The sequence below is a fragment of the Garra rufa genome, chromosome 12, assembly GCF_049309525.1.
Source record: "Garra rufa chromosome 12, GarRuf1.0, whole genome shotgun sequence".
NCBI lineage: Eukaryota > Metazoa > Chordata > Actinopteri > Cypriniformes > Cyprinidae > Garra > Garra rufa.
In genome coordinates, this window is record NC_133372.1 from 15,407,986 (window position 1) to 15,429,121 (window position 21,136).

Sequence of the window (21,136 nt, forward strand, 5' to 3'; positions counted from 1 at the left end):
GCACAAACTGTCAGAAACCGTCTCAGGGAAGCTCATCTGCATGCTCGTCGTCCTCATCGGGGTCTCGACCTGACTGCAGTTTGTCATCGTAACTGACTTGAGTGGGCAAATGCTCACATTCGATGACGCCTGACACTTTGGAGAGGTGTTCTCTGCAAAGATGTATCCCGGTTTTCACTGTACAGGGCAAATGGCAGACAGCGTGTATGGTGTCGTGTGAGTAAGCGGTTTGCTGATGTCAACGTTGTGGATTGAGTGGCTCATGGTGGCGGTGGGGTTATTGAATGGGCAGGCGTATGTTATGGACAACAAACACAAGTGCATTTTATTGATGGCATTTTGAATGCACAGAGATACCGTGATGAGATCCTGAGGCCCATTGTTGTGCCATTCATCCATGACCATCACCTCATGTTACATGATAATGCACGGCCCCATGTTGCAAGGATCTGTACACAATTCCTGGAAGCTAAAAACACTCATGCATGGTCAGCATACTAACCAGAAATGTCACCCATTGAGCATGTTTGGGATGCTCTGGATCAGCGTATACGACAACGTGTTCCACTTCCTGGAGTGGACCAACATTCCACAGGCTATAATCAACAACCTGATCAACTCTATGCGAAGGAGATGTGTTGCACTGTGTGAGGCAAATGGTGGTCACACCAGATACTGACTGGTTTTTGAACCCCCCCCGCCCCAATAAAGTAAAAAGGTACATACTGTAGAAAAAGTCTTAGATCTTTGAGTTTAGCTCATGAAAAATGGGGGCAAAAACGAAAGTGTTGCATTTATAATTTTGGTCAGTGTAAAATAAAATAAAAAACAAAATATGAATGACATTGAAATTATACAATAGTACAGCAATATGCGCTGTAAATTAGGAACACAAACAGTTACTAACACACATTTTAACAAGATGATCAATACTAAACCACATAAGATTACCATCAACAAACAGTATTTGTCTTGCGTCTCTTTTGAACATTTAATTTTAAAAGGAAGGCAAATAAACCATGTACTCCTCCCTTTTTTGCTTTAACAGCTGACTTTCTTGTGGATCAGCTTACCATTAAAGTAGATGTTGGAAAATGGATACATTTTATTCAGACACAAGAGCATCAGTGAGATCCAGTTGATTCTGAAACTGCAGTGGGGTTCAGGTTTTATACTTGGCCAGTGAAGATCCTCACACCAGATGCAGAAAACCATATCTGTTTGGGCCTTCCATTGTGCACAGGATTGTAATGAAATTGGAATAGAAATGACCCAAGCTGGAGAATGAAGAAGTGTAGAGAACTTTTTCATCAGTATACCCTCTCTCAACTCTTTCAGTTATATATTATATGAATTATGAAATGTACTGGCCTCTCTAGTAGGTGAGGTTGCATTCATCAATAATATAATTACAAATTAATTATAATAATTATTTTAAGATAATAATTTATGTTTTTCATTGAAAGTTTTTCATGGAAATTTCCGGTCTGTACAAATAGGGGCTTAGAGTTCTATAACTAAATATACACTGTCAGCCAATATTTTTTTGACAGTTTGAGTTACTTACAAATCTGTTCATCTGACTTCTAAACACTTATATCTGACTCTTACAGCTGTCTTTTGACTTTGCATCATGAAAGAGAAAGAAGGCATTGTTTAAGCTCTGGTTAAGTCAGTTTTGTTAAATCAGTTTGTGGTGTGATGTAATTTAATTCATCTTAAATTAGAGGGTGGTTACAGAGATTGTGCTGTTAAAGGCTGCACTGATCACTGTGAAAATAAAATATTTTCTCCTTTGCTGAATCTAATGCCATGTTTTGATGTTTGCCGCTTAATGTGGCCCTTAATGTGAAACACTGCCCTCTGCTGAGAAACTTACATTATACAGCACCACAAACTGATGATTATTATTACTAATAACACAAAATGACAGCAGTTTAAGCACAAAATACTGGACATCTCTTTCAATATACAGTATTTCAAGATGATCACCATTTACCAAATGGGTCACTTTAAGATTTTTTTTTTATTTTCAACTGCACATGGTCTGTCAAATTGCTCCTTTTTGACCATTTGAAAATAGACAAAATTGACTGTAAACCCCACAGTTTCTCTCATTGCATCCATGATTGCTGTCCTTAAAACGTGGAACGTGTTGCAGCTCCAGAACTCACATTTGAAAAACAGTAAAACCTGACAGTAAATATTGCACTGCTAACACAGTTTAGGTGAACTGCTTTGACTTTCTTACTAATGGCTTACCTAACTCAGAGTTTAAGTGTACCACCATTACCTCTTGTTAAAAAGAAATCTATAATAAAACACTTTTCATCCTGTCAGTTACTTTAGATTTTTTTTTAACTATTCAATCTCTTTTGCGCCATCTATGATTATAAAGCACTTAACGATGGTGAACAGAGAATGAACCTATTATAACAACCTAATCATTGACAGGATGGAAAGTGCATTACAATAAATTCTGTACATTTTCAGCAAACATGTTGTTACATTGCCTCTTTTACATTTCCACAGAAAACAGCAAATCGCTGACCTCCCTTTGACCAATAACATAATCCATCATCAATCCAGGAGCTATTTTAATCACACACATAATGGCAGCACTCATGGCAAATTCTATACATATATTGGTGTTTTTTAAATCTAAAATATTTTTTTTCAGTTTCTTCCACATTCATGCCTTTTCATTCTAAATCACCTAACACAGTGACACAGTGAACACACATTCAAATAAAGACAAAAACTGCAACATACATTTTACATCAAGAGCTTCTCAAAACCTGATTTTTCATATTTTAGCTAAAATAATTCATTTTTAACTTTTAAGTCAAGTTTTTTTCTTCTTCTGTAGACTATACACTATTTTTAAATATTAGTTACCCATTAGTAATACTGCAACAAAAATAAATATTCATTAAATGTCATGGTTTGTCATAATACATTTTAAAGACAAGTACAAAATGGACCTACCCATGCACTCAAATAGTATGCAACAAAATGTTGTCTTATAATTGTCACTGACTGGGGCAAAGCTGTGAATGGGATGTTGAGCACAGTTCAGAAAAAGCTAAACATCTACTACCACAGCCAGGACATTTGTGGGTAGAGCCAGTGTGTTCTTTACTATCCAGATGGATATAGAATCTCAGCGTAAAGTTTCCAGTGACTGCAGTGTAGTTGCTAGTTCCATGTCCACAGGCAAGTGTAGCAAGTCTTTATGTGGTGATCAACTTGGCAAGGTGATTTTCTGCCATTTTTTGGACCACATTTTTTTTTCTTCATTTATTTCAACAGATTTGGTCTGTTATTTGAAGTGAAAAGCTAAATTCTGCAAAATGCTTTTCAGAGTAACAGCAGAGCAAACTAAAGTCCTCTGATTTCAGAGAAAATGACTTACTCTTGTGATTCTTGCAAGCAAACATGCAAAATGGCTTCTTCATACGTTTCACAGGAGGACACAGAAAGAAGAATTTGGAGTTTCTGACTTGTCTGATCATATCTCTTTTCTTTTTTACAAAATAAAAAGAAAATAATTGTCAGACATTATTTTTTTTTTCCTGAACTCTACCTTTGGTTGTTCAATCACAATATCTGCATTTTCTCTAAATATTATTTGTATTTTTTTATTGTAAAGTCCTGCCTCCTGATAAAGAAGGCCAGAGGGACAGACTTCATCCCTGTCATTTACACTTACTACAGTACTTTAACCCTGACATATTCCTAATCTGCTTTTTTCAGCAAGATCTTCACTCAAAAAAACAGCATCATTTTCAAATCTTCACAAAGAAGAAAGAGTATGAGCCCAACCACCAGAGTTATTCAACAAAAAGAAAGTAATAATGTATGTAAAAAGAATAATCCACTCTGGAAAAATAAGATAAGTATAACCAAATCCTCTTTGGTGAGAAAATTCAAACTCATGGAGAAACCAAGAAGGTTGCTAGGTGGTCACTCAAGGTTTCTGGGTGTTCAGCATGACTTTGGAGACAAAATGGACGATGGTTGAAGCAGGCTGGTCTGGTTCCAGCTCAGCAAACAGATGAGTCACATTATCGGTTGTGCTCCCTTGCTTTCGAGCCACAAACCCAAACAGTCTGCATTATAAACCAGAGTAAAGTCTTATTAGTTATTTTTATAGTGTTTAACAAAATAATTGACATTGATTTAATGAGGTATACTCACTTTGCAATACCACCCTCTTTGTTCCACCTGTGAAAACAATGGGATATGTGACTTACAGAATTTAATGTAAAATTATATTTCTAAAAAGGTTGAAATGAAAAGGTTGAAAAGCCAACTAAAATACCTAAACAAACTACTCACTTTCTGTCTTGTGGGTCCAAATTGCAGTAAGTGATCATGTTGACTGGGTAATGACGACGGAAAAAAACCCTACAAGGAAAATGAAGTTTGGTTATTCCAAACTCACACAAACTTGATTCAAAACAATGCTTAACAGTTAGCTATGTAACATCTAAAAGTGAATCATATTAAATCCACTTACTTTCTCTGATTGTCAGTGAGTGTGATGCCCTGTGTGGACACTTTGAACTGGACAATGGTTGCTGTAGGAGAGGATTTGGCAGCAAGTGTTTCAGTGATGGCTTTGGCCACAGCCTGAGGACCAGTCAGCGATTCCATATCCACAGAGTTTATGTACCAAACATTACATGCTGGGAGAAAGAGATAAAATAGGTGTGAAACAGAAGTTATAGCTATTATATGAGGTCGAAGATACAACCCTCTATGGTATGGAGTTGCCATATGGCAACAATTAATTTCTACTGATTTCCTTGTTATTATGAAAAAAAAAAAAAATACAATATATTGGAATAGGGTTAAAATGGCCAGCCCTAAGATAGTCCCACTTTTTCCCACCGTCATCCTCACATGGAGGACACCTGTTGATGTGCTCCAGAAATGGCTGTGTTAAACTAATTTCTCAACATTTCTTCTCAAGGGGGACTTTTTTGCATCATCTTTGGTTAGTAAATTACATATTGTTATTCACATTTCAACATTATCTAACATAGTTTTACTGTAAAATGGGAAAATATCAATGTTGCCATATGGCAACACTGTACCACTACAGAAAAATAGGTATGTTGCCATGTGGCAATGCAAATTTTTTATTTGAAGTGTTTATTGTAGTATATTTGTATTTATGTTTAAATTATTTATTGTTTTCAAAAAATGGATACAGCAATATTGTGCAGAGTTGTCTCTCCCATGTAATGACAATGAGGATGAGTTAGCCTTCAGTGACCGTAACAATGAGTGTGTTTGTGCATGTGTATATGTGTCTGCATGTGTGTGTGACAGATTTTGATGGAAATTAAGATTGGATGCATCAATTTCTAAAAGAAATGTGCATTTAAATTGGCCATTTTCCATTGTGGTACACTGTTGCCATATGGCAACATTTTCCTAAATACCCCCCCAAAAATCTTTTTTTTCAAAAATTAGTTTTGATTTGTATAATTGAAGCTATTTCATAATAAAAACTTATGTAAAAAAAATGGTTAGAACATAATGCAAACCATAATACACACTTTCTACATGCTGCATAACCAAATCAAAACACTGTCATGGTGGGACAGGCAAGTCAGCTGCTTTCACCTTATTTTACAACTTGATTTCATGACGAAAACGTAAGTGTGGGAACTTTTTCGCGAGACCATTAAGTATATATCACTGCTGTTTGAGCTAAAAGTCCACTGCAGTGGTGCTAAAAGAGTGTTTGTTAATTTTTTTCCCCAGAACAGATGAAAGTACATATGCTGTTTTATGTGACATTGGTTTTGTCCATGTTAACGCAGTTCTGACTTGAAATGTCCGTTAAGTGGTGCTATAACTTTAATGTTCTGTGTCGTTTTAAAATAACGAACATCTGCACTACACCTAAACCTACCAGGTATGAACAAAAGTGAATGTGACAAAAAAACGCAATCGCAAGCATGCCATTTTAGCTTGTTTTTGCGATCTCTCATCTTTCAGTTCTTTCATGTCATGTCAATCGTACTCAAGGATTCCGCAAGTTTAATTTCGTGCCATCTGAGCTACCAAGCAAGATTGTTATGTCTATTGTTGTGTTCATTTTCAACCCCATGGCAAATTATAACCCCCTCTTGTTGAAATCACTACATGACTGCCTAATCCTAACCTCTCTCCCACACCTAACCCTGAACCTACCAATACTAGAAGGGAAGTATCTAGTGGGGGTCAACTCGGAAAGTGAAACATACAGAGCTGTAATCACAACTGTGTATGAAACCAATTACAAGTGCTTGCTGTTTTACCGCTGTGTTCATTTCTGTTGGAAACTGCAGTTGTATGTACTTATTGGTACGTATTTTGCCTCTTGAGTAAAAGTTCCCACAGGTAAGTTTTCATCTGGGGTAAGGTGCACATGGTGAGAGTAGTAGTATTTTCATAACTAGTAGTTACTATAAAAATTTGCATGCAAACAGTGACACAAATGCCAGCTAAGAGATGATGTTCCATATTACCATAAAAGTCTTCAGTAGGTTTAGGAGGTCCTGAAGTGGTAGAAAATTGACAAGAAATTAGGAGACAAATGATATTTACAAAGAGCAATGAGGGAAATAAAAAAGAGAGACTTACCTGCTCCCTGCTTTAGTAAATCCATGGTTGAATTTGTTGGTGTGGCTAGCTCCAAGGCCTCTTCATTTGGATCTGTTCACAAAAATGTTAGACATGAAGACATGTCAGTCAGTGGTTAAAGAATACAAACAAAAATGGCATCAATTGAAAAGAGGTCAATTACAGGGGCTACAGGAATTGGGTGACAATAGCAATCTCACCTCTTGTAGGGATCATAAGTTTACATGGAAGAGCCAGAGGTGTGATGGCGTGTTGATATACGAGAGCAGACAGACATCCTGTAAACACACACACACACACACACACACACACACACACACACACACACACACACACACACACACACACACACACACACACACACATGTTGGGTTTACATGTTTTATGGGGACATTCCATAGGCGTAATGGTTTTTATACTGTACAAACCGTATTTTCTATCGCCCTACACCTACCCTACACCTAAACCTAGCCCTCACAGGAGATTGTGGACACTTTTACTTCCTCAAAAAAACTCATTGTGCATGATTTATAAGCCTGTTTCCTCATGGGGACCTGAGAAATGTCCCCACAAGGTCAAAATCTACTGGTATTCCTATCCTTGTGGGGACATTTGGTCCCCACAACGTGATGAATACCAGGTGCACACATACACACACACACACACACACACACACACACACACACACACACACACACACACACACACACACACACACACACACACACACACACACACACACACACGTCAAGTTATAGCACACATGTAAGCTGATGGATGGAAGACTACAGACTGTTATTCAAAGGGTACCAATTTAAGTCACTCAATACACAGTAGACAGAAAATCATAAAAAGCATCATCACTGGAAATTCTTTCTTACCAAAGTAGGGCTCGTTTGGGCAACCCTTAAGTCTCACGCCCTTGGCACTGGTTTCAATCAAGAAGTGTCGTACCAACTCATTTGTGATGTCTCCAACTTTAAAGTAAGAACAAAAAATGAATGAGGATGAAGTTTTGTTCAGTGATGATGCATGCAGTTATATTCAACCTGAACTTTTTCGCAAGATGCAAAATATGTACGGCCATGTACGTTTCGTGACATATTTGTTGCAAAATGTCCACTGAGTAGCACTAAAAGAGGGTTTGTTTTTTCCCCCGGAAGAGATGAATGTACATATAATATGTTTGGAAAGCGAAACATATAGAGCTGTAATCATACTGTAACTGTTCATGAAATTATTACAAGTGTTTGCTGTTTTACCACCTCTTTTTCCTTTTCTGTTGGAAACTGAATTGATATGTACTTATTGGTATGTATTTCACGTCTTGTGAAAAAGTTCCCACAGGTATGTTGTTGTCATGAGATCAGGTAGGTTATATTACCTTTCTTGTTCTGCTGCACTGTTGGTGGGGGAGAGGCTACTTTCATGGCCAAGCCATATGCTCCTCTGAACGAGTTACTGTCTCGAATGACAAATGCTCCTGGTTCACGATCTTTAAGAATACAAATGGCTGAAACACATAAAAAAGTGAATGCATCACTAGTCATCCATACATACCTACAAAAACAAAACACAGCAACTACATTAATGTTCAAAATGGTGTCTTGATATGGCCTGCCCTATAATAGATGGGTTTGGCTTCACTCTACACAGATTCAGAGAAAACCGAATGTGAAAACTTGCATCCAATCTCTCACCTTGTTCCCTGGAGATTTCCGGTTTGTACCAAAATTTGGATGTATCTTGAACAAATTTGATATTGATTCTAATATCTGGAGGTCCATCAGCTGAAAAAAGAAGATTGTTTGCTGAATAGTTCATCAAATAGGTACACACATCTGTTTCATTTAGTGATTTTATTTTCAAGATTTCTAGCTGCAGTTCTTATCTTACCATATATTGAGGCAATTGCAGGTGGCACTTGTGTAGGAGTGGGAGTTTTCCTACTGTCTGTACTGTCTGTTGGAACACTTTTAGAATTCTCTGCAATGGATCCTGCTGTTACATCCAGGGGCAAGAACAGTGAGGGGCTACAGGATTGCTCTAGGGGAAATGAAGGGGTTGCAGATCCAGGTTGAACCAAAGAACTGGTGCTTTGCCTGGACCCAGCCCGATGTCTTTCATCTGAAGTGGCCTGACCTCTAGGTAGAGCTTTGTGATCTGGGCTAGTGGCAACTGGAGCAGGTGAGTGGTGGCGGTCTAGCACAGGGCTTGGTGGGATGAACTTGCCACTGCGACCCAAAAGAGGGCTGTTGGGAGTGGTTGGTTCACTGCCGCCATTGGATGTTGGTAGACGTCGACCAAAAGCAGGGCTACTTGGACTACCAAACCTACGCTGAAGGGCAGGGCTCGGAGGTGTATTGGTGGCAACTGTACGGTGGAGTGTGTTGGGGCTTCCTGGGACGTGATGAACACCCACAATGTTAACAGTGGCCTCATCAGGGTTCAGGTAAGTAAAGGTGTCTGGGAAGAGAGGAGCCCGGACAGGCTCAGATGGAAATGATGCAAAGGCAGGCTGCCTTCCAAAACTGTTAGAGAGCACAAGAGAAAAAGTGTGAGTATATAAAATTAATCTGATACATTTCACCCAAACGAATGCCAAATATGTACATACATATGTACTGTACATATATATATTTTTAACAGTGGTCAGATAACACTTACCTATCAGAATTAGCATTGTTGACTGGTTGAGGTGGGTTGAAAGTGTGGGCAGGAGGAGCCGGTCTTTCAAAAGCAGGAGAGTATTGATGCTGCAAAGGAGAAATCACTCCTCCTCCTCTGACTCCTGTTCCCACAAAACCATGTTGCTCTACTAGAAGAAAAAAAAAAAAGACTTTGGACTGCCACTCCCTCAACATTATATTGACACAAATTTGGAGATGATGTGATGAAAGCTCAAGGATGAGTTAAAAACTGTTTTCAAAAAAATGTTAAAATGGTTGGTAGGCAATATGGCTGACCTGGGAAAGATGGGTACTGTTTTATTCCACATGACATACTAAATATAACTAAATATATAAATTAGCAGGGTCATGACATACAGTAAGGCCAAAAAATACCAATGTCAAGAGGAGCTGACATTGGCTTGCTAGTGCTGTCCTGAAACTGGTCTACATAATGTGTAGCCAACCCTGCTCCTGGGGCCGGCTGCACCAGCTGGACGATTTGCTTGGACATTATTAGTTTTTAGGATTCATGTCTGTTAATTAATTATTACTGTAGACGTAAACTGTAATGTGTATGGTCTTTTTGTGCAGGATTAGCCGTATCAATCGCAAAGCTTCCCAGCCAGCAATGACTTGTGGGGCCCAGCTGGGTTAACTACGGGTTCCATGGGAACTGTGTGGGCATGGGCTTTGGCTGGGTGAAATCAGCGGGTCCCATGTAGGTTTTGTAGTATGAGTCCCACATAGGAAGCCCATATGAGCTGATTACATGGGTCACATAAGGGACAGGCATGGGCCAAGTGGGCATGGGTTTGATCTGGGAACACATATATGGGTCTTGCATGACATATTTATGGGCCAAGTGGGCATGGGTTTTATCTGGGAATGCATATATGGGTCCTGCATGGCATATTTATGGGCCAAGTGGGCATGGGTTTGAACTGGGAATGCATATATGGGTCCTGCATGGCATATTTATGGGCCAAGTGGGCATGGGTTTGAACTGGAAATGCACATATGGGTCCTGCATAGAATTTTTATAGGCCAAGTGGGCATGGGTTTGAACTGGGAACACAAATATGGGTCCTGCATGACATGTTTATGGGCCAAGTGGGCATGGGTTTGATCTGGGAACGCATAAATGGGTCTTGAATGGCATATTTATGGGCCAAGTGGGCATGGGTTTGATCTGGGAATACATATATGGGTCCTGCATGACATATTTATGGGCCAAGTGGGCATGGGTTTGAACTGGGAATGCATATATGGGTCCTGCATGGCATATTTATGGGCCAAGTGGGCATGGGTTTGAACTGGGAATGCACATATGGGTCCTGCATAGAATTTTTATAGGCCAAGTGGGCATGGGTTTGAACTGGGAACACAAATATGGGTCCTGCATGACATATTTATGGGCCAAGTGGGCATGGGTTTGATCTGGGAATACATATATGGGTCCTGCATGACATATTTATGTGCCAAGTGGGCATGGGTTTGATCTGGGAACGCATATATGGGTCTTGAATGGCATATTTATGGGCCAAGTGGGCATGGGTTTGATCTGGGAATGCATATATGGGTCCTGCATGGCATATTTATGGGCCAAGTGGGCATGGGTTTGATCTGGGAATGCATATATGGGTCTTGCATAGAATTTTTATAGGCCAAGTGGGCATGGGTTTGAACTGGGAACACAAATATGGGTCCTGCATGACATATTTATGGGCCAAGTGGGCATGGGTTTGATCTGGGAACACATATATGGGTCTTGCATGACATATTTATGGGCCAAGTGGGCATGGGTTTTATCTGGGAATGCATATATGGGTCCTGCATGGCATATTTATGGGCCAAGTGGGCATGGGTTTGAACTGGGAATGCATATATGGGTCCTGCATGGCATATTTATGGGCCAAGTGGGCATGGGTTTGAACTGGAAATGCACATATGGGTCCTGCATAGAATTTTTATAGGCCAAGTGGGCATGGGTTTGAACTGGGAACACAAATATGGGTCCTGCATGACATGTTTATGGGCCAAGTGGGCATGGGTTTGATCTGGGAACGCATATATGGGTCTTGAATGGCATATTTATGGGCCAAGTGGGCATGGGTTTGATCTGGGAATACATATATGGGTCCTGCATGACATATTTATGGGCCAAGTGGGCATGGGTTTGAACTGGGAATGCATATATGGGTCCTGCATGGCATATTTATGGGCCAAGTGGGCATGGGTTTGAACTGGGAATGCACATATGGGTCCTGCATAGAATTTTTATAGGCCAAGTGGGCATGGGTTTGAACTGGGAACACAAATATGGGTCCTGCATGACATATTTATGGGCCAAGTGGGCATGGGTTTGATCTGGGAATACATATATGGGTCCTGCATGACATATTTATGTGCCAAGTGGGCATGGGTTTGATCTGGGAACGCATATATGGGTCTTGAATGGCATATTTATGGGCCAAGTGGGCATGGGTTTGATCTGGGAATGCATATATGGGTCCTGCATGGCATATTTATGGGCCAAGTGGGCATGGGTTTGATCTGGGAATGCATATATGGGTCTTGCATAGAATTTTTATAGGCCAAGTGGGCATGGGTTTGAACTGGGAACACAAATATGGGTCCTGCATGACATATTTATGGGCCAAGTGGGCATGGGTTTGATCTGGGAACGCATATATGGGTCTTGAATGGCATATTTATGTGCCAAGTGGGCATGGGTTTGATCTGGGAACGCATATATGGGTCTTGAATGGCATATTTATGTGCCAAGTGGGCATGGGTTTGATCTGGGAACGCATATATGGGTCTTGAATGGCATTTTTATGGGCCAAGTGGGCATAGGTTTGAACTGGGAATGCACATATGGGTCCTGCATAGAATTTTTATAGGCCAAGTGGGCATGGGTTTAAAATGGGAACACAAATATGGGTCCTGCATGACATATTTATGGGCCAAGTGGCCATGGGTTTGAACTGGGAATACATATATGGGTCCTGCATGACATATTTATGGGCCAAGTGGGCATGGGTTTGAACTGGGAATACATATATGGGTCCTGCATGACATATTTATGGGCCAAGTGGGCATGGGTTTGAACTGGGAATACATATATGGGTCCTGCATGACATATTTATGGGCCAAGTGGGCATGGGTTTGATCTGGGAATACATATATGGGTCCTGCATGACATATTTATGGGCCAAGTGGACATGGGTTTGAACTGGGAATACATATATGGGTCCTGCATCATAGATATATATACGTAGATACCCCATTGGACCGCTCCAAGCACGTAGATGCGTCCGCCATTTTGGAACGGTCCACTTGACGTCATTCACCATACTGTAGGTTCGCAGACCAATGACTGTGCAGGACAGTGGCATTTCGAATATTCACTGATTACTATGGTCAGTTACATAGACCTATGGGTGAATGACGTCAAGTAGACCGCAGTGAAATGGAGGACGGCTCACGTATGACGGCCCATAGAAACAGTCGCTAATGAGGCATCTATATATATATCTATGTCCTGCATGACATATTTATGGGCCAAGTGGGCATGGGTTTGATCTGGGAATACATATATGGGTCCTGCATGACATATTTATGGGCCAAGTGGACATGGGTTTGATCTGGGAATACATATATGGGTCTTGCATGACATATTTATGGGCCAAGTGGACATGGGTTTGAACTGGGAATACATATATGGGTCCTGCATGACATATTTATGGGCCAAGTGGGCATGGGTTTGATCTGGGAACGCATATATGGGTCTTGAATGGCATATTTATGGGCCAAGTGGACATGGGTTTGATATGGGAATACATATATGGGTCTTGCATGACATATTTATGGGCCAAGTGGACATGGGTTTGAACTGGGAATACATATATGGGTCCTGCATGACATATTTATGGGCCAAGTGGACATGGGTTTGATATGGGAATACATATATGGGTCTTGCATGACATATTTATGGGCCAAGTGGACATGGGTTTGAACTGGGAATACATATATGGGTCCTGCATGACATATTTATGGGCCAAGTGGGCATGGGTTTGATCTGGGAACGCATATATGGGTCTTGAATGGCATATTTATGGGCCAAGTGGGCATAGGTTTGATCTGGGAACACATATATGGGTCTTGAATGGCATGTTTATAAGCTAAGTTTGGTTTGAACTGCAATTTTACTAATTTACTAATTTTACAGAAAATAACTAACTTTTTAACAGTAGTTTTCTGTGATTTCAAATTACATTCATAACTTAGTAATATTACTAATAGTGGTGGGCCGTTATTGGCGTTAACGTGCTGCGTTAACGTGAGACTCTTATCAGGCGATAAAAAGAATATCGCCTTTAATCTATTCTCAAAGTTGGGTTGGGAACTGGGTCTAAACTACGCAAGATATGATGACTTTCACCTTGATATTTTAGTGTGGATGACGTATACCTAGCCACTGTAGGAGGTGAGAACGAGTCTTCAACCTGTGTGTATGCCTACTATGAGTGTGAAATGACCACATCAAACGAGACGTGCAAACATGGATGCACCTATGAAGCCGCCGGGTTTGCTTCAGGGCAGGTGCGTTGCTAGACCCTGCACGTGCCCCAGTAAAATCTCAAGTTTGAGTTATAATTTACTTTGATAATCCCAAAATAAAGACATTAAACTATATGCAACAACTGAATTGACGCTTCTAAAAGCAACGCAGTTTAATCGAAGACTATGCACACAGATATCCATGCCCGCACGCGTCTGTGTATTTAAGGGGAACGCGCACGTCGTGCAGCCTTTTGCGCAGAAGTACTTGGTTACACAAGTTTGTATAGTTAATTATGTTGTAAATGCAATTGTCAAGCAGTTTGTGATGCATTTTGGAAACAGGAGATGAGTGCCTGGTCTAATGTGCCACCTGGCTTGAGAAACCCATTCTCAAAGACTACCTTTTAGTCATTATTTGGGTAGCACACATATTCGGATAGCCTTCAGCAGAATTCAAATTAGCCATTTTAATCTAGATTAATCTAGATTAATTTCAAAATTACAGTGAGATTAATCTAGATTAAAAAAAAATTATCTATGCCCACCACTAATTACTAACAATATCTGTAAACGAACAACTTGACTGTTATTTTAGGTCCTATATCATTAAAGGCAAATTACATTTTTTTCTTTTTTATACAGGAAAATTACTTTTACAGTATTTTTTGTGTTATTTTAAATTGTTAAAAACTTTGTAAAATTACAAACAATATCTGTAAATTATCAACTTAACTATTATTTTAAGTATTATTCAATTAATGACAAATTACAGGAATTCTTTTTTTTTGCAGTATTTTTTCTGTTTTCTTAAATTACTTACACATTGACATAAAATTACAAAAACAATCTGTAATTAAATAATGTAGCTCATTAAGGTTTATGTCTATACTAACAATTTAATGTTCTTTTTGTACACTGTGTTCCAAATTATTATGCAAATTGGATATAAGTGTCATAAACATAAAAACAAAATTGTTTTTCAATTAAACTCATGGATGGTCTCATGGCTCTTTGGGTCACTGAAATGAATCTCAGACACCTGTGATAAATAGTTTGCCAAATGAGCCAATTAAAGGAAAATTACTTAAGAAGGATGTTCCACATTATTAAGCAGGCCACAGGTTTCAAGCAACATGGGGAAAGAAAAAAGATCTCTCTGCTGCCGAAAAGTGTCAAATAGTACAATGCCTTGGACAAGGTATGAAAACATTAGATATTTCACAAAAACTTAAGTGTGATCATTGTGCTGTGCAGATTTGTGGCTGATTCAGAGCACAGACTGGTTTGTTCAGGAAAAGGCAGAATGAGGAAGGTTTCTGCCAGACAAATTCATCAGATTAAGAGAGCAGCTGCTAAAATGCCATTACAAAGTAGAAAACAGGTATTTGAAGCTGCTGGTGCCTCTGGAGTCCCGCGAACATCAAGGTGTAGGATCCTTCAGAGGCTTGCAGTTGAGCATAAACCTACTATTCGGCCACTCCTAACTAATGCTCACAAGCAGAAATGGTTGCAGTGGGCCCAGACATACATGAAGACTCATTTTCAAACAGTCTTGTTTACTGATGAGTGTCGTGCATCTTTGGATGGTCCAGATGGATGGAGTAGTGGATGGAACATGTCCCAACAAGGCTGCGACGTTAGAGGTGGCGTTTTGGGCCGGAATCATAGGGAGAGAGCTGGTAGGTTCCTTTAGGGTCCCTGAAGGTGGGAAAATGACCTCGGCAAAGTATGAAAATGAGAAACTCATTGTGTGGCCCCCATCCTCCCCTGACCTCAACCAGATTGAGAACCTTTGGAGCATCCTCAAGCAAAAGATCTATTAGGTTGAGAAGCAGTTCACATCAAAACAGCAGCTCTGGGAGGCTATTCTGACATCCTGCAAACATATTCAATCAGAAACTCTCCAAAAACTCACAAGTTCAATGGATGCAAGAATTGTGATAGTGATATCGAAGGGGTCCTATGTTAAGATGTAACTTGCCCTGTTAGGATGTTTTTGATTGAAATAGCTTTTGATTTCAGTAAATATGACCACCTAATGCTGCAAATTCAGAAAATGCCAATTTTCAGTTCTTTACAACCTATAAAATGTTTTAACTCTGTTGTGAAAAATAATTTGGAACAGTGCATTTTCAGTTTTTTATTTTTGAAATAAATACTGTTATCATTAGGAGGTTTTTTCAATAAAATTCAAATTATGCCCTATGGTTGATGACTTAAAAAATTATACTGACTGTCATTTGCATTGACTAATTATGAAAATCGGAGAAAGATATCATTTGCATAATAATTTGGAACACGGTGTAATTTGAAAGTAAATCTTATTAGTTTTTATTTAGATGTATTTTACATTAAAACTCTGTAATTCTAAAAAAGTAGAATATGTATAAAATAGAAAATCAGTCTTAAAATCCACAAATCATGTAACCATGCAATAAAAATGCATTTATTTATTTATTTTTTTTTATAAAGAAAAAATTAACCAATAAAGAATGAGTGTATAATTTATTTGCATTAGTCGTGTCAAAAAGCAATACCACAGTAGTCCAAATGACAATACGTTTGCAGTCCTCTCTGGTGGAATATACAGTAGGATGATAATTTAGTGTGGGAAGCATAATTGCATAATTCAAGTTGTTAAATGCTGAAAAAGCTATAGCGAATTCACAAGAGCTGCGTCCCAATTCGCATACTATCCGTCCTAAATAGTATTCGAAAATAGAATTAGTATGTCCCAAATCGTAGTATGCTTAAAAAAGTATTCCAAAGATTCCCGGATGGTCTACTACTTAACTTCGGAATTCGAAGTGCGGATCAATGCACACTCTAACGGCTAATATTGCCCACAACACATTGCGCGGTGAACGAGGATTCGATTAGAACTACAAACACGCATAAAAAGTGTTAAAAAAACTACAAACATGGAGGATATGCGCGACCAAAGGACAGGTAGAGAAAGGGGTTTGAGTGATAAATAATCAATGTGTAACCTGATAAAAAAATACATTTATTTAATGTTATCCGTGTTATATTTCATGTGCAGCAACATTATGAACTTTTACAATGATAGGGTTGGTCATTAACGTTTAAATGCATAATTTTGCAAACACAAGAGCAGAGTTCTCGGCATGAAAGACTCGTGAAAGAAAGTGCCTCTTCATTTCTCTCTAATACGGTAGGAAAATAAATGAAACAAAATGTATATAAATATTAACTGTGATGATTGACAGGGCAGTTTAAACAGTGACAGGATTCAGGTAACTAAGCAACAGAGCGTCCGTTAAAGAAGCAGTTATGACGAAGTAGTATGTCCCAAAGCTTGCCTACTATTCTGCTACATACTCAAAAGTATGTACTTTTTCTTCACAAAAAGAGTACATACTTTTAGTGCATAGTATAAGTAGGCGAATTGGGACGCAGCATATAGCTCAGTTGACGCGCTTTCTTATTTAAATCACGCATTACCGGCTGAAAGTGAAACACGGCAAATTGTAATCTATGACGGTAGTGGCGACCATAGATATATATATACGTAGATGCCTCATTAGCGACTGTTTCTATGCGCCGTCATACGTGAGCCGTCCTCCATTTCACTGCGGTCTACTTGACGTCATTCACCCATAGGTCTATGTAACTGACCATAGTAATCAGTGAATATTCGAAATGCCACAGTCCTGCACAGCCGTTGGTCTGCGAACCTACAGTATGGTGAATGACGTCAAGTGGACCGTTCCAAAATGGCGGACGCATCTACGTGCTTGGAGCGGTCCAATGCGGTATCTATGTATATATATCTATGGTGGCGACAGCCAATGAGCGTTTGATTATCGCTGCCTTTGATTATTCTGGCCAATGACTAGTAGGGAGCCGTTTCCCGGTTAAATTTGAATATGCTGATCGGCTTCTGTTGCAGTCTGTTTCGGTCGTTCCTCTAGCAACGACTTTCACGTGGATTATTTTACGTCTGACTGTTTAATTCATATTTTGAGCGAGTTTTGGTTGTGGGATGAAGATTGAGAACAAACAAACGCGAATATGGACTTTTACCAGCAGCTAAAGATCATGCAAACTGCAAAAGGTAGGTACCTTTTATTATTATATAAAGTTCTATAGACTGTTACACTAGTTACATTAAGGTACTGAAGTGATATACTAATCGCGATTACATATTTTAGTATCCTACCAGTGTGTGTTACTGTGTTTTGTTAGTATTAACTAATACTGTTAGCTGCGGCTAGGCGGTAACGTTATATATATGTAGTGAAAGAAATCTGCAGCTCACTTGAATAGTCAAATACAGACAGTTTACTCAAGATGTAATTGACCTAAATACAGTCACTAATGTTTTGATTCAAGATTAACAAACCAGGTTAGGTGTCAGTTACTGGATCTGTGCATTTTCTTCTTAAAGTTACAGTATAATTAAGCTTAACGTTACCAGTCGGTCTTAATTATAATCAAACAACAAAATACTAAAGAGAAAATCATTAAATGTACTTAACTTGCCTTTGTATTAGTCCTATTGTTTGTAACTACTTTGATCGTATGTTGAATGCAATACAATATTATAAATAACTATACTGTGATGTATTACTATTGTGAAATAATATGGTCATATCGTGCACCCATGCTAGTTTTAAGATCAAACTCACAAAATGTGACAGAACTTCAAAATGAGTAACCTAAGAACGCTGTTATGTGAACTCATTTAACAGAGAGAGGACCTGAAAGCATGATCATTGGACTCCATGGAGAAGAATACTAGATGTAAACCAGGATTTTGGATCAGCTGTGCAGATTTGGTATGGAGCCGGTGAGTACATTTTCGCAAGCCCATGTCTGTCAGTAAGTAGATAATGTCTTATCAAACAAATTAATTTTAATTTAATTGATTGCTTGTGTGTGTGTTTCCCCTTATGATCCAGAAGTTTTGGGAATGAAAATCTTCTACTACATGATCTTCAGAGGAAGTAAGTATTCATTTTACATTAAGACACACTAACATTAATTTATTTTTAAAGGAAAGTTCGTAGTATTTCAGTTTTTTGTTTTAAATTTGTTTTTGTTTTGTTTTTTACCCCCAGCTGATTCAGCTGATTCCTGGCCATTTGGAGGAGGACTGCTCTTTATCTGGTGTGTCTGTCACTTCTGGTGCAGAGTCATGGACCTTTTGTTGTATGTTTTGGTTTTACTTATTCTCACACTACATTAATTATCAGAGCTACAGTGGTGCCCAAAATTATTAGAACACTAGTATTTAAACTACCTTAACTAATGGTTTAAACTTATTTATTTCATTTGCTATAGTGTGTCAGTATGAAATATCAGTTTACATTTCCAAGCGTTCTTTTTGCCATTAATTATAATAATCAGTGACACAATAAGTATGAAAACAAACAGCGCTTGACACAGAGGTCTAATCTCATCATTTAAATCCAGAAGAACTGTGGCAACATCTCCAAGATGCTTAAAGAAACCTACCAGCAAAGCAGTACTGTTAAAAGTTTTAAGCACTTGTGTACAAATTCTGTAAAATGAGAATGTTGATAAAAATGTCAAATGTTTTCTTTATCAATTAACTTCTTTTAACTAAATTAAATCAACATTTGGTGTGACCATCATCTTGTGTTTAAAGCAGCTTTTGCACTTGGTGCACTTGCGGATAGTTTTTCAGGTTTGCAGGTGGGTCTCTTGAAGCATCTTGGAGACGTTGCCACAGTTCTTCTAGATTTAATCTGTCTCAGTTCTGTTTCTTCATGCCATTCTGTGCAGAATGGATGATGATAAGATCAGATCTCTGTTTGGAGCACTGGCTGTTGTCAAACAAAAATCTTACTGGATTATTACATTTAATGGCAAAATTAATGTTTAGAAATATAAAATAAATTACCCATTGAAACACTACAGCAAAAGATAGACATGACTGAATTAAAATCATTTTTAGCTGGTAAAAATACTAGTGTTCTAATAATTTTGGACACCGCTGTATGGAGCCCATGGGAGTCAGTAGAATATTGTGGATTAAAATAAAATGATGTGGATGAAATAGAAATGCATTTTCAGTTAAATTTCACCTCGGAGCTCTGAATAACTGGTAATGAAAAATTCAATAATCTAATTTTACATCTGAAACTAATAAAATTGTTAATCTTGACAATTTTGTAGATGTATTGGTTTTGTATTTATTCAGTTTTAAAGGACTAGTTCAATTCTGGCACAAATATTTCCTGCTGATAATTTACTCACCCATGTGTCATTTAAGATGCTTGTGTCTGTCTCTTTTTCTGTCAAAAAGGTTTTTGAGGAAAACATTCCAGGATTTTTCTCCATATTTAAATGGGAGCCAAGGGGTTGAAGGTCCAAATTTAATTGTCAATGCAGCTTCAAAGGGCTCTACATCATCCCACCCAAGGAATAAGGGTCACTGGGAACTTGTAAAGCCCTTTGAAAGCTGTATTGAAATTTTGAAACCTTTATCCTTGACCTTAATCCCACTGAAGTCCACTATATGGAGAAAAATCCTGAAATCTACTCCTCAAAAACTTGACTTTCTTTTCGACTTAAAGGTGCAATGTGTAATATTTAAGATTATCTCTAGACAGAAATGCAATATAATATAGATAACTATGTTTTCAGGGGTGTATAAAGACCTTACGTAATGAGCCATTATGTTTTTATTAACTTAGAATTATCAGTTTATATCTACATACACCGCGGGTCCCCTCACATGAAAGCCGACATTATGTTTCTACAGTAGCCCTGAACGGACAAACTGCTCTACAGATCGCGTTTCATCACTGTTGTTCAAGCGAAAAAACACTGACACAATGATGAACAAGTAACAGTAATATTCACAATAACATCGTTTTATTGAATTATCAAGTAAATCTAATTCCCTAATTTATAAAAGAAACTTCATTATTCTTTGCTGTCTAAAACGACGACAGCTTAATCCCGTGTCGGCTGCCGTAGCTTCTGTGAAGGGAGGGGTGAGCGGTGGACTAAACCGTTGGTTGCAATTCATAGCCTTACTGCTAGATGCCGCAAAAAATCTACACACTGCACCTTTAACCCTCTGGTGCTCTTCGGTCACTTCTGACCGAAAAATTTTCTGTTTTGAATTTTTAAAAATCACAGCTTAATCGGAATGATATGAAACTCGGTGACTTTTATGCCATTTGGAATGTCAACACAAAAAAAAATTGAGGGCATGATTCAAGCAGGCTAAGTGGTCGTAAAAAAAATAGTCACACTTG

General features: G+C 38.6%; 1 protein-coding gene and 1 long non-coding RNA gene across 2 annotated transcripts in view; one reads left to right on the forward strand and one right to left on the reverse strand.

Annotated features, from left to right (window-relative positions):
- Nucleotides 1–2,007: 2,007 nt before the first annotated feature.
- tns1a (tensin 1a) overlaps nt 2,008–21,136 on the reverse strand; it is a 68,565-nt gene continuing 49,436 nt past the window's right edge. Inside the window, exons 24-35 of the mRNA XM_073852516.1 lie at nt 9,310–9,460; nt 8,539–9,173; nt 8,343–8,432; nt 8,027–8,155; nt 7,524–7,619; nt 6,843–6,920; nt 6,643–6,714; nt 6,528–6,557; nt 4,523–4,691; nt 4,342–4,410; nt 4,201–4,227; nt 2,008–4,112 (exon numbers count right to left, since the gene is read on the reverse strand). Coding sequence (XP_073708617.1) covers nt 3,971–4,112; nt 4,201–4,227; nt 4,342–4,410; nt 4,523–4,691; nt 6,528–6,557; nt 6,643–6,714; nt 6,843–6,920; nt 7,524–7,619; nt 8,027–8,155; nt 8,343–8,432; nt 8,539–9,173; nt 9,310–9,460 — 1,688 coding nt within the window. The 3' untranslated portion in view covers nt 2,008–3,970. The remainder of the gene's footprint in view (nt 4,113–4,200; nt 4,228–4,341; nt 4,411–4,522; nt 4,692–6,527; nt 6,558–6,642; nt 6,715–6,842; nt 6,921–7,523; nt 7,620–8,026; nt 8,156–8,342; nt 8,433–8,538; nt 9,174–9,309; nt 9,461–21,136) is intronic.
- Nucleotides 17,824–19,251, forward strand: LOC141346275 (uncharacterized). The gene is made up of 4 exons (XR_012357182.1): nt 17,824–17,958; nt 18,596–18,693; nt 18,809–18,850; nt 18,965–19,251. It is a non-coding gene; the product is annotated as an uncharacterized lncRNA (long non-coding RNA).